Source organism: Dermacentor albipictus, unplaced genomic scaffold (assembly GCF_038994185.2).
Source record: "Dermacentor albipictus isolate Rhodes 1998 colony unplaced genomic scaffold, USDA_Dalb.pri_finalv2 scaffold_22, whole genome shotgun sequence".
Taxonomy (NCBI): domain Eukaryota; kingdom Metazoa; phylum Arthropoda; class Arachnida; order Ixodida; family Ixodidae; genus Dermacentor; species Dermacentor albipictus.
Window position 1 is genome coordinate 5,659,470 of NW_027225576.1, and position 13,674 is coordinate 5,673,143.

A 13,674-nucleotide genomic window follows, 5' to 3' on the forward strand; every position below is an offset into this window, starting at 1 on the left:
TTTTACATTTCGTCTGTCTGTAGTGCCATACAGACGCCACATGACACAAAGAAGAACCCTGAACCCATTACCTCAGTGTTTCTGAATAATAGGGGTGTGTGAACAGTGAATTTTCAGACTGAATCGAATGGAAATCGTGCAGAATCAAATAGGGGTGTGTGAATATTCGAAACCTTTTGAATATTTCAAAACATCAACTGCGCCCAATTAAACAAAATTGGAGCAAAAGCACCGTAAGTTTTTACCCCTCGGGCATAGTATAGACATAAAACATGAGAACTCGCGTAGTGGAACAGGCTACGTCGCTTCGGTAGCCATACATTACAGGCTATACAGTGACCATTCGCACACTCTAAAGAGTTCTGCACATACAAAGAAACTAATGGTCTGCTCCTGATGCTCTGTTTGTGCTTTTAATAAACACTTCCTAATGTGCTATGTAATGACAGAACCTTTCTGACTATACTAGGATGTGAGCATTGTTTTATATTAATGCTGCTAATGCCTCTTCATTATTCCAAAACTAGTCGATTTGATTCTGCATGATTTCCATTCGATTCAGTCTCAAAATTCACTGTTCACACACCCCTATTATTCAGAAACACTGAGGTGGATTTCAAACAACAATATTAGGAGAAACTTCTCTGTATAAGAAGCTGCCGTGCACGCATGCCAGGTAGATTGTCCCCCACACCATTAACACTTGGCAGGTGCTCTTGGCAAGTATTTCTTCCTGTACGTCTGCATCGGCTGGTGGGAACATGGAGACCGAGTGGCTCGGGTTCTCTTCGTAGGAGGGCCACGTTGTGCAGGGCAGCGCAAGCCGTTATTATGCGAGCTGCATTACGAGGCTTGTGCTGCAGCTTCATGTCCAAACATGGAAAGCGCATTTTCCACACTCCAAAGGCCCTTTCTATGGAGTTGCGGGTCTTGATATGTGCCTTGTTGTACCTGATAGAATGACAATACAATGCAATTAGTTTTTGAATACACACTGTATATTATATTGTTCCAAAGCTTTTATTCTGTGTAGTTAGCACAGATCTACATTGAATGGTTACAAATACATTCCGTTTCCTGCAAACGATGTAGCACCTTCCTAGATTTGCATTGGTGCTGCCCAGTCATATTTCATTACCGACAATTATATTGAACAGTACTGTAACAATCTCGCACTATATAGGCGACACCATCTGTGTGCTCTTGGTGCAGCAACAAACAACAGAGGTACATGTTGCTTATGCATTACAGCTACTCGCTTTAATACACCTCAGGTGTATTGCATAGCTTTACAAAAACAAAGTATGTTATTATGGAAAGAGGTGTTACCTATCATGTACACCCCTGAAAGGATTAGGCATTACTTGCCTGCCTTCTGGTGAGTTGACTGGACCTGGCTCAGCAAGGGGGGTCATCAAGAAAGGAGAGCAGGCATAGCCCATGTCCCCAAGCAGCAGACCAGGCACACGGTGCTGTTCGTACAGAACTCGTACTCTAGAATTGTCGAATATGCGACTGTCATGGGCAGACCCCGGCCAGCTCGCTACAACGTTGAAGAATTGCAGCATTGGTCCGGCAACCGCCTGCAAAAAAAATAAAAAATAAAACGAGAGTATGAGTGCAGGAACGGCATGTTGCGTTGCAACAACTGTAAGTACATTTTACTTCCCAGCAAAACGGAAGATAAAAATCTGAAAACAACTGAAGGCTATCTCGCAGAAATTTTCAACTAACTAAACATTTCATGCAGCCCACAATTTGCCGCCCTGTTTTTGCCACGGCACATGTAAATACGGAATTTGTTGCACAGCTTGTAGTGGTCACGATGGACAGAAGTGTGATAGCCCATTTCTTACGTTGTGAAATAAAACTATGTGCGCGCGCACATCATATCAGTTGCTTCGTGATCAGCAAGCGAAGCTCGTCCTTGCCGCAGCGCTACAGATGAGACCACACATCCAACTAAATAAACGATTAAAAAAAGCGGCACTCGTACCGTCTCCGTCAAATATAGTGTGTGAATGAATATGACGCGCGTAACCGAAAATAGCATGCGAGAATTGTAATATGGCTTTTACCGCTGCTTCTACGTTTCTGCAAAACTAATCGCTTACGTACGATCCCTACACATGGTGAGAAAGGGCTTACCTGAACGTTAATAGAAAACACTCCTTTGCGGTTGCGGTAGACTTCTGCGTCATCGCCTCCGGGACTCTTTATGCGCACATGTGTGCCGTCGATGCAGCCCGTCACCCCGGGGAAGTGGGCGATCTCGTAGAAATCTCGCATCACACCTGACAGCTGTGAGGCATCCGGGAAGCGGACGACTGCTCGGAACAGGTGCCTTGCAAGAAGGCGCGTCACTCGTTTCACCGTGCGGCACACCGTGGGCTGGGACACACTGACCAAATCGCCGCTCACAATTTGAAAGGTTCCGGCACCGTAAAATCTCAGTGCCACAAGCAGCTGCTGCATGGGTGTCAGCGGCAATCCTCGGTTGTCGCCGCTCGCTTCAAGTGGCACAAAGGCGAGCAGCTCGCGAACTGTTTGCTTCGTGAAGCGATAGCGCGTGATAACCTCCTCGTCGTCGTACACCTCCATCGGGTTCAATCTGTCGCGCATCCGTGGCCGTGGCACAGTTTGCATGTAAAATGCATCAGCGAAGACGACATCACATGCTCTCAACGCAAATTCGTACGCGCTGATTCTTCTAGCAACGTCGCTCCTATAAGCCGCCATGGCTCCTCAAGCCCACTTCAAGGTAGCGCTGGCCCTGTCTTGAAGTTGTCGCGTACTTGATCAAGTGAAGTCCGCCGCGAGGAGGCGCTTCAAGTCAAGGGAGGTTTATGATGCGCGTTGGCGCCGACTTGAGGCGGCCGCAAGTCAAGTTCGAGTCAAGGCGCATTTCTGAATACGGGGGTAAGCATCCGACACAAGCGGTGGGCTCACTGTCTGCACCGATTTTTCTTTTGGATGTTTGCAAAATAAAATGTTATTTCTCGCACCCGTACCGTCGTGATGTCGCAGTGAAAAGGGGGAGGGGGGGGTCATTCCAGATTTTTCGAATCTAAGCACCCCCCCACCCCTCTCACTTTGGGCATCGCAATCATGAGAAAAAGGGGGTGCTTAGAATCGAGTAAATACGGTAGATGACGAGGTAATAGGCAGTAATCGTAGCCCAGTGGCTATGCTGTCGCTCTCCAGAGCTCGAGGTCATGGGTTCGACCCTTGACGGGCGGAATGGAAAAACGCTCGTGCAAGATACATTCGATGCACGGTAAAGAACCCTCGAAGTTACAATTAATGCCAGAGTTGTGCGACTCGTCACCGCATTGTAGTTCCGGCACGCAACTTCTGGCAGCAAACTGAATCATTTAGAACAAGGACAACATGATTTTCTGTAAATGACTGTTTCTTTCTGCAGTTGCGCAAACTGACCAAATATACAAGCCGACGTCGTGCTGGCGGGGCCAGGCAGCGGGCATCGACCGAACAGATTTTTCTCCGGCTGCCTGGGCACCACGAGGACTGCTGCAGGTCTCCTTGGGACGTCTGCCAGAGCGAGTGCAACCATGACGCCAGGTCCGGCTACACTCTGGGATCAGCAGCAGCAGCAGCTGGCAACTCCAGCATCCTACCGTTCTTCCGGCTTCGGCACGAAAGGCTGCGTTCCTGCCGAGTGATGGCAAGTTCTGTTTCTTTATTCGCCATGAGTGTTAATAGCTGTGCGGCCGTCAAAGTGATTTGATTGACGCGGATCCTACAGTGCATCACGTGATATTTTTATATTGAATTTGGTGGTACAATGGTGTGGTCTCTTTAGAGCGCTATCGCGGTGCAGTTTGCATTCGGCTGTTCTGTTCAGAGCGCCGTGCTCCAGCTGAGAGCGTGAGGAGGCGGTGCTGTATACCATCAACCTGAAAGCGCGAGTGAGATCCGACAGAAACGCCATCACGTGGCTATTCCGATGGCAGCAATTAGCGCGTTCGGTTGGGGCAGTATTTTTCCTGCTCCAATCACGAGAGGGCCCTAAATCGCTGTAAGGCATCGCATTCATGCCTTCAGGTAACATGTATGGATTTATTGGCCGGTTGCCTTCACCCGAAAAGATCACGTTCTCGTGACGCCTGCGGTAGAAAGGATGTTGCACATCCGAAAGTGGATGGGGAAACACTCCCAGAAAATGAATGGGGAACGGCATATACGGTAGCTCCATTGGTAGAGTATCGCACGCGAATACGAAGGTTGTGGGGTCGTTCCCCACCTGTGGCAAGTTGTTTCTTTCATCCACTTTCATTTTCATTAAGTTTTTGTTTCTTTACTTCACTTATTAATCACAAGTAATTTCTCCTGCGTTATCGTTGGTGTCAGTGTTTGTTGGCTTTTTATGATAAGACTAATAAAAATCGCGCCCGTTGTTTAAGCCCCTTTCTTCTTGTTTATTACGTAACGAGGGTGTCGAATCCGACAACATTGTTGCCTTCAGGTAGCATGTGTGGGTTCATTGACCGGATGCCTTCACCCGAAAACAAAAAAAAAAAAGATAACGCTCTCGTGACGCCTGCGGCATAAAGGAGGTTCCACATCCGCCGCCAAGGCCTGTGAGTGGTGGCGCTGGCCAAAACTCCTAAGGTTCTACTAGCAAACATAAATACCCTAGAAAGTGGATGGGGAAACGGCGCAACGGTAGCCTTATTGGTAGAGCATCGCACGCGAAATGCGAAGGTTGTGGGATCGTTCCCCACCTGCGCAAGTTGTTGTTTCATCCACTTTCATTTCCATTAATTTCTGGTTTCTTTATTTCACTTAATAAGCACAAGTTTTTTCCCCTATGTTGCCCTCGGTGTCAGTGTTTGTTTTGTTTCTTGTCATAGGACTAATAAAAATCGGGCCTCTCGGTTAAGCCCCTTTCTTCTAGTTCATTTTTGTATAAATCGTTCTCCCCGTTTTGCAAAGAAACGTTCAATCGAACAGAGGCCTGTGCATCCAGTCAATCATGTAACGCCTTCTTTACATATATTTCGTCCATGCAGTGATCGCTGTTCTGCACGATAGGAAAAATTGGATAGTACTAGCAGCTATCTTCCTGGTCAACTATTTTTGGCGCGAAAGTGAAGGCTACGGAACCAAATCGCGACTTTTGCACCGCTGCAGGAAGAAGTCCCGCAGTTCTATTGACGTTTTCTTTTGCTCGAAGGAACACATTGTCTTGTTAATTTACTGCAGATAAATAGGAATAGTGGGTAACATTCAGCAGTAAGCAAATGATATTTTGCTGTATTCATTAGTTTGCCCAGTCGAGTTTTCACATACGCGAGAAAATAGCCCGATTTTGGCGTCGTTATGTGAAAAATGGCCAAGCCAAAATGGCGGCCGCGTCTTCTGGTATGTGTTCGCGCTTGCTGTCCCGCCTGTGAGTCTATCGCCGAGTGGTCAAAATTAATCTGTGGTGTCTTCCACTACGGCGTGCCTCATAATCAAATCGAGGCTTTGGCTCGTAAAAACCCAGAATTGATTCATTCCGTCTCTGAGCTCCTCTGATCGACTGATGACCAACATGAGCAACAAAATACTGTTAAGACAAACAAAACACATTTTTACACGGTTCACGCGGAAACCAGGTCAACCCGCGTCTGTAAATAACAACCGTCGGTACTGGCGTTGGTTGCGCGTTCGACATCATACGGCCACTTCGGGGCTCCGGTGCAGGCTGCTTTGCTGCCTGTTCAGAAATCGATAGGTATCGACTTTATGAATATCGATTAGCTTCTCAAATTTACGCCGAGATAATGGTATCTGCCAGCACTGAAATGAAGAAGTCATGCCAATGCCGAAAAAAAAAAATCCTAAGCCTGTGCCACACTCACTACGGCGCTCACCAGCACGCTCACTACGGCGTGCCTCATAATAATATGGTAGATTTGTCTCGCAAAATGCCAGAATTAAATAAAACAAAGACTCAGTTGTACAGTCTGGCAAAATGTAGTAGCCGAACTTTTCCTTCCAATTTTATGATGTGTTCGTCGCGGCACCCAAATCATTTGTGTTTGCGGTAATTACAGCCTAAAGTGAAATGATGGCGTACACGCATCTTACGAATACGTTGCGGGAGTTTTATTTTGTCGGTTCTGTAAGTGTAAATTCCAAGGGAAGTTCCCTGTGAGTATTCTCTACGCAATGCATTATAAGCAATAATTTCACATTTATTCTCTTAAGAATAGGGAATAGCAACTTCCTCGAAAACTCCCTATCTCCACATGATCAAGACGTATTTGGACTGTGAGCGAGATAGCTGAGCGCATTAGTTTAGCGAATTATACAAAACAAGACCCTCCCCTCATATAAATAAATAAACAAATAAATAAATAAATAAATAAATAAATAAATAAATAAATAAATAATGTCCCATATGTGATGTTCTTCTAAGGCAAGTATAGTCAAAGTGAGCTATGCTGAAGCCATCGCAGCTTATTGGTCGACGAGCATTAGGAGGATCTTGGACTGCCTTTGCGTTCAAATCATCAACGAAAAAAAAAAACAGGACACTTATTACGAGTTCAGAATGCGGAACCATAAATGCGTCCTTCGAGTTATGGGCACTTCGCGGGCGTTAAGACACGTGCGTTAAGACGCTTCGGCATCGCCTCCTAGGTAGCGCAAGGCCGGTGTACTTCGATAAGTGACGTAATGCTACCTTGTCCGCCTGCCATGAAATCTAATGGGGACGCTCCGGAGGTAGTCGCGGGGATTTTGGTGTAATTGCATGCGTCACGCCGGGCTTGGCAATCATGATCTTATAAAGCACAGTGGAGAGGCATACGAAGCGCTGTTTTAGCTGAGTGGGTAGCAAACGCGGCTTCTGAACGTGGGTTCGTACGTTGTAAACGCAATACCACCAATATCTTTCCTGCAGATTTATTGTTATTTTTTAAATTTTTTTGCGTATACCTAGGCGAAGGTAGAACGCAGGCGAGAGCTTGCGTGGCCTGGGAACGCGCTGATAACACACGTTTGCGAGAGCGAGGGTGACCTGCATAGCGGCGATGCCCTTTCCCTTTCGACCGCTCGTTTCCGTAGAGTCGCGAACGTGACGTGGCGTTGCAGCCAGTGGGAATTTACGTGCCGTTCCCTGCTACAGACGCCGGCTTTTTCGCTCAATGGGCTATTTGATGCTTTCGCATCAAGAACTGCCTTATCGCCTTTTAGCAGCATGTGCTTTCAAACAACAACTTTCAAACAAAGCAACATGCTTTCAAACGAACACCAACATTGCGCGCGCGCGCTTTACTGTAGCCCAGTTGTAACACAAATCTTCAATTGGTGCGTGTAGCCTGTGTGTTAATTAAGACCCTGGCTTCATACATTTTACTAAAAACCTAATTTCTACCCTTGGTCCGGCTTACGCGAAAAAATTCCCATAAATGTTGAGGCCTGAAGAGGTAATTTTCATTGTTTTATTCGCATAACAATTATTTTTATTTAGGCTGCTTTTTGTGTCTATGGGTGTGTATGTATACTTGAATTACACAAAATAGACAACACTGCTGCCCTAATGAAAAATATGGTCGGGTTTTACATGCCGAAAGCATGGTATGATTATGATTATGGACTCAGTAAATTCGGACCATCTGGGGTTCCTTAACGTGCAACTAAATCTAAGTGCACGGGTGTTTTCTCATTTCGTCAAAGCGGCCGCCGGGGCTGGGCTTCGATCTCGCGACCTCGAGCTTAGCAACCCAACATGCTGCGTTAATCTATTAAAAAAAATAGTTTGAAAGAAACGCATCTAACATGTTCCTACTTTAGAAAATTGTGTGCCAGCTCAGCATTAATCACACTTGTCTATACGGAGATACATGCTGACGTATGGTGAGATGAGTTGTTAACTGAGAAGGGGGTTGGCCAGTATAAAATCTCAGTGGCAGCGACCGCATTTCGATCAGGCAAAATGCAAAAACACCCGTGTACCATGCATCGACATTTTTCAAGTCAGCAACCATGCAGACGAATTACAACAAATGATTGAGGACCTTAACAGAGAGAATGTAAGAGTGGGGTTGAAGATTAATATGCAGAAGAACAAAGATAATGATTAATAGCCGGGCAAAGGAACAAGAGTTCAGGATCGCCAGTGAGCCCGTAGAGTCTGTGAAGGGTACGTTTACCTAGGTCAGTTAATCACAGGGAACAATGATCATGATAAGCAAATTCATAGAAGAATAATGATGGTTTGGATCGCATGCGGCTGACATTGTCAGATCTTGACTGGAAGCTTACCATTATCATCGAAAAGGAAGGTGTATAATCCGTGCATTTTACCGGTGCTGACATATGGGCCCGAGACTTGGAGACTGACAAAGAAGCTAGAGAACAAGTTAAGGACCGCGCAAACAGCGAAGGAACGAAGATTGCAAGGCATAACGTTAAGAGACAGAAAGATAGCGGTTTGGATTAGAGAGCAAACGGGTATAAAGAATATTCTGATTGACATCAAGAGAAAAAAATGAAGCTGGGCAGGCCATGTAATGCGCCAGTTAGATAACCGTTGGACCATTAGGATTACAGAATGGGTACCAAGAGAAGGGAAACGCAGTCGAGGACGGCAGTAGACTAGATGGAGCGATGAAATTAGGAAATTCGCGGGCGCAAGTTGCAATCAGTTGGCGCAGGACAGGCGAAATTGGAAACCGCATGGGAGAGGCCTTCGTCCTGCAGTGGACATAAAACAGGCTGATCATGATGATGATGATGATGACCATGTATCGGGCATACGGTAAAGAACCCCGCAGGTGGTCATATATAATCCGGAGTCCCCCGATGCAGTCTTCCTTATTACCAGATCATGGTTTTGGCACGTAGGACCAGATTACTTAATTATTGTACGGTGGCCAGTTTTTGGTGACTTGTGGGACTCACTAATAAATTCCACGGAAAAAACGAGGGCCAACAATTCCATTCTTTCTTAAACGGTTCAGCTCGTCCCACAGTGGTTGCTTCATCGTCACCGCATCCCTAAACGGAAAACATGTAAAGGCGTGCTCGCTGCATCACGGGATCCCTGAGATATAATAATGACACCATTCGGGACACGCGTTCCTACTGGCCGCATCGCTTAAATTATGGGGTTTTACGTGCCAAAACCACTTTCTGATTATGAGGCACGCCGTAGTGGAGGACTCCGGAAATTTCGACCACCTGGGGTTCTTTAACATGCACCTAAATCTAAGCACACGGGTGTTTTCGCATTTCGCCCCCATCGAAATGCGGCCGCCGCAGCCGGGATTCAATCCCGCGACCTCGTGCTCAGCAGCCTAACACCATAGCCACTGAGCAACCACGGCGAGTGGCCGCATCGCTTATCACGTTCCAAGTTTCGTAAGTGTTTTAGAAGCCGCTTCACAAGTTTTGCATCATCTACGTCGGCATTATGCTTGACCAGGTTCACATAGTCCTCATTTACAGCGGCATCAGCCCAGAGGTCACCAAACGCGAAATTTTCTCGTCTAACGCACTGTCCCGCATCGCCTACTTGCCTTCGAGCAGCCAACTCTGCGAAACGATCCGAGCGACTCGCCTGTCTGGCTAAGTGCGGCTAAATGTGTCGCCCATACACGCCGGACACTCAACGCCATCAGCTGTTGAAACACCACTGTCTGCGCGTCTGCCGGAATGTGTTCACGTGAGAAGGCTGACAGCGTCAAAACTGTAGCTTTCCTGTAGGGCTGGCTGCTACTCCTACTTTATCTCATAACACCCACTTCCCAACACTTTGTTCCTCCCTCTAGGCATCCTCAGACTCCACATCCTACGGAATATTATAGGAAGGAAAGCAGTGCCGTTTGTGCCTCGGATTATGGCGCACTGTGGCAAAAGGGACCGATACTTGGTTCCACTTCTGGTTCTCGGAATCATACACGCCGGAGAATTTGGCCACAAATATACGGGAATCAACTCTCCATGGCCACTGTAGTTTGTCCTCCTTAGTTCAGTCACGTTTACGCACTGTGTGCCATAGTATGTCGCCCTAGCAACAGACGCGGCAAACAACCCTTTTCAAGCTATCCAGGTTGTCCACCAGGGCAGCTACACTGCCGCTATTCATCACTGGTGCACGTAGGGACCATAAGATGAATCTGTCCACGACCATCGACACGGTGACATCTTTGTTTAATAGACTACCTCTCTTCTCGAGCGCCTCAAGCTGGATTCACAGAACGGAGCAAATCCCGCGAGCGAGCATCACGTGACTGAGCCGCAACGAACTCCTCCGTCAGCAGCTTATCTGCTTGGTCCTTGTGTGCGCAGCGATTGGGCAACACTAACTCACCTAATGCTCGTCCGCACAATGTGGTCCTTCACGTGAATCCTGCTCCAGCGTGCGCCTGGAAGCGGAAACCCAGGAAAAAAAAAATAGGATGTGTGTCACTGATGCTCACTGACATCCTCGGTCGTTCACCAGTGCTGCCTTCATCTTTCTTGTCGTTTTCAACGGCAGTCTTTGTAACACACTGAACTTTCCTACACTAAATGAAAGGCTAACACATTAAACCATCGTTCAATATGAGAGAGTATTTTAGTAGCGTTGGAAGACTCTTAGCAAGGCAGTCGCGCAAAACACGAAGGGAATTGTTGCGAGATGGTCCGGTTCATATTGCACGGCTTGGTACCTGTAGCTCGCAGTCAGGTTCGTCTGCAGCCTCGCTGGTCGCAACAGAGCAAAAGCGATCTCCAATGGAACGCACGCGCTGCCTAACTGCCGCCCGTGAGCGTCGCCCCTTGCATTCCTCGCGAGAGAAAGAGAAGGCGCCTCAAAATTGTTGCGAACAGTACGAAGATGTGACAGTGATTGTTAATTAGAAGCATGCGGGTCTGGTTTACCTGCAAAAAATTATCAGTAAGCTTGGACTTATTATAAGCTGCCATCAGCCTGTCTACTGCAACATTGGCAACCATCCTTCGTAATCGCTGGCGCATTCTTCACCCTTGTCATCAGCCTTGGGCAACTGCGAAGCAGTGAAAAACTTACTCCCGTGAAGCGTGTTACTAGTTAAGAATAGCCACTAGATAAAAGAAGCCCTTCCAGCCCAGAGAGTGATGGCCTTGTGCGGTCGGCTAGTTTTGTAACACAAGGATTCAGAAGTGACCTGCAGTGGCGTGGATCACGCACTTACGGGATGAACTGCGTGCAGCAAGATAAGAATGATGACAAAGATAGGCATGCCCTGAACATGTTCTGCTAGCGGGAGGAAGGCACGGTGGAAGTGGTGTTCCGAACCAAGCGTCCCTTACTGAATTTGCAGCCCGCTCCGCCTACACGCGCGGTGAACGATAGCGCTGGCGGCTCTGCTGTTGGGCACGTCCTGCTGGTTCCACGCGATCCTCCGAGATGGCGCTTACGACCGCACCCGTTGTCCCTCTGCTCTCTAAGCCATCGTCGCGCTCACTTGCATCAAAGGGGATAAATTCAATCACATTTTGGAGGAGATATTCTGTAAATATACAAAAACCTTTGGAATTAGGCATAACATCAGCACTATTCACCAGCATGACTTCTGACAATGCAGGCCAATTTCTACGACGGACTTTGTTCCCAACCAGATAATGAAAACAGCATTCCAGAATAATTGAATCGCAGTCGTAATATTCTTGGATTAAAATCAACTGACACGGTTTGTTATGACTTTCTTGTAGAGAAACTTCCCAAGAGCATGCTTACAGACAAATCTTTCGATATAATTGCTCTGTACCTTTCTAACAGACGGCAATGTGTTGTAATGAAAGACTTCATTTCCTCAGCACTAAGTATACAGAAAGAAGTATGCCACGGGTCTCTGTTCTATGGTGTATCCTTTTCAATTTCTCTACGTAAATTATTATATTTGTCTACCATATATATATATATATATATATATATATATATATATATATATATATATATATATATATATATATATATATATGCGCTTTGTAAACCACATTTCATTATACGAGCACAGCAAATGTACGCTCTAGTCAATATTTTCAGTATCGGGGAAACTGTACAACGTAGGGGTAGCTGCTAGTGTAGCCACCTCATTGTGTTCAGGTATGGCCGTTCTTTCAACAGCATGCACTTCTTCGGTCGTGCTATTGTGCCTGGACGACCGCATGTGACATCAGCTGAATGATTTTCCATGTAAGGCACGCGAAAGAAAAAATCTCAGTTGAGGCACTTTTCACGTTGCTCTTGTTTACGTTTCTTATTTCATGCGCCAATCTAAATATTGTATGGAAACGAAATGACACCCTTAATAAACAAGACGTTTTGGTATATAGCAGCTGTAAGGGCTGCACTATTTTAGCGAACCAGAGTAAGAATAACCGAGAGTTCATAGCGAATTCTTACCTATAAGTGCGACGAGCTACTTACTGTAAATAAACGGTATTTCTGCCTAATTTTCCCGTCCAAAATTTAATATTTCGCTAGGAACTATTAGCTTGCCGTGGCCTGACTACCCGGAAACTTATACTGTCATACCCGCTTCTGTACAGCGCTTCGAGTGAGCGCGAGCCGCCTTACTGGATTTTTCACACAATGCAAGTGCCACGCAAAGGTGACAAAGGTCCTCTTGTTTTGTGCTGTCACAGTGCCAGGACCTGTGGCCACGCTGTACTTCGGCGAGTCTGCGGAGGCTGCTCGACGCCTGAGAATCGCACGCAGCAGTGCAACTGGCGTCTTTGAGCAGGTAATGTACGGCATGTGCACATCGGCTATTAGCAGCGTTCTATATATATACTGCGAATGAAGCGTTAGAAATCACTTATCCATTGTTTGGCCCCTGAGTGTTTAAGCAGTATTAAATGCTATTTTGTCATTAATCTTTGTAAAACTAGATGGAAAATGTTGCAAGCTGGTCCATATCCTTTTGCAACGCTTGCTATATCATAGGCCGCGGTAAGGGTTTGGAGAAACTGCTTGTGAGCCACAGATTCTGCCGGACAGGAAGACATGAGGCAGCAAGAGTCACAAGACAAGGGAGAATCGTCGTGAACTGATAGAACGGCATGTTGCTCGTTAACGACCGTGCGCGCATGTCCGGTTACCTGCATGCGGAAAAATCGGTGACCTTGCTCGGCCCAATTTCTTAGCAATTGACCTGTGCACTTCGACACTCGTCGCCGTCCTCGAGCGAGATTTTGATCCAACGAACACTTCTTCCTACACATTTTTTTTTTACTATATGTGAGACCCACGGGGACGGTTGGTTAATACTTGACCCTCGCAGTGTCCCGACCTGCCGGCGTGCTGGCCTTCGGCGACGCTGCGGTGGCTGCTCGATGCCGGAGAATCGCACGCAGCAGCAGCGCCACGAGCAGCGCGCACGTCGCCGGGTGCATCGCTCACTGCAGCTGTTGCACCTCCAGCGATCCCGTGTTGCCGAACGGGGTCACGTGGGCTGCTCTTCCTCTAGAAAGAGTACGCGCGCCTGGCCAGGACGTTCATGTTAACGTTCTTGATTCATAATCCGTCAATTTTTGTTCTTGTGCATCTTTAATAATTCAATAAATGTGGTTTTGACGGTCTACTCACGTTGCGTCTATGCTTAAACGCTGTAGTTATGGGAAGTTTTTTCAAGCTGTGACGAAGTTTGTCCTGTCCTACATCCTGACTATCAACAGTCGCAATAAGGGAGT

The 13,674-nt window shown here is 46.8% G+C and overlaps 2 protein-coding genes across 3 annotated transcripts in view; one reads left to right on the forward strand and one right to left on the reverse strand.

Moving 5' to 3' along the window:
- Window positions 1–13,565, forward strand: part of LOC139052352 (uncharacterized) — a 74,033-nt gene extending 60,468 nt beyond the window's left edge. For both annotated transcript variants that reach the window (XM_070529437.1, XM_070529436.1), the window contains exons 2-4: window positions 3,425–3,685; window positions 12,628–12,725; window positions 13,266–13,565. In XM_070529437.1, coding sequence (XP_070385538.1) covers window positions 3,425–3,685; window positions 12,628–12,687 — 321 coding nt within the window. In that variant the 3' untranslated portion in view covers window positions 12,688–12,725; window positions 13,266–13,565. The remainder of the gene's footprint in view (window positions 1–3,424; window positions 3,686–12,627; window positions 12,726–13,265) is intronic.
- LOC139052360 (putative nuclease HARBI1) lies at window positions 104–2,739 on the reverse strand. The gene is made up of 3 exons (XM_070529453.1): window positions 2,149–2,739; window positions 1,369–1,583; window positions 104–951 (listed from the first exon to the last, which is right to left on the reverse strand). The coding sequence occupies exons 1-3, from the start codon at window positions 2,737–2,739 to the stop codon at window positions 630–632; spliced, it is 1,128 nt and encodes a 375-aa protein (XP_070385554.1). The 3' UTR covers window positions 104–629.
- Window positions 13,566–13,674: the final 109 nt, after the last annotated feature.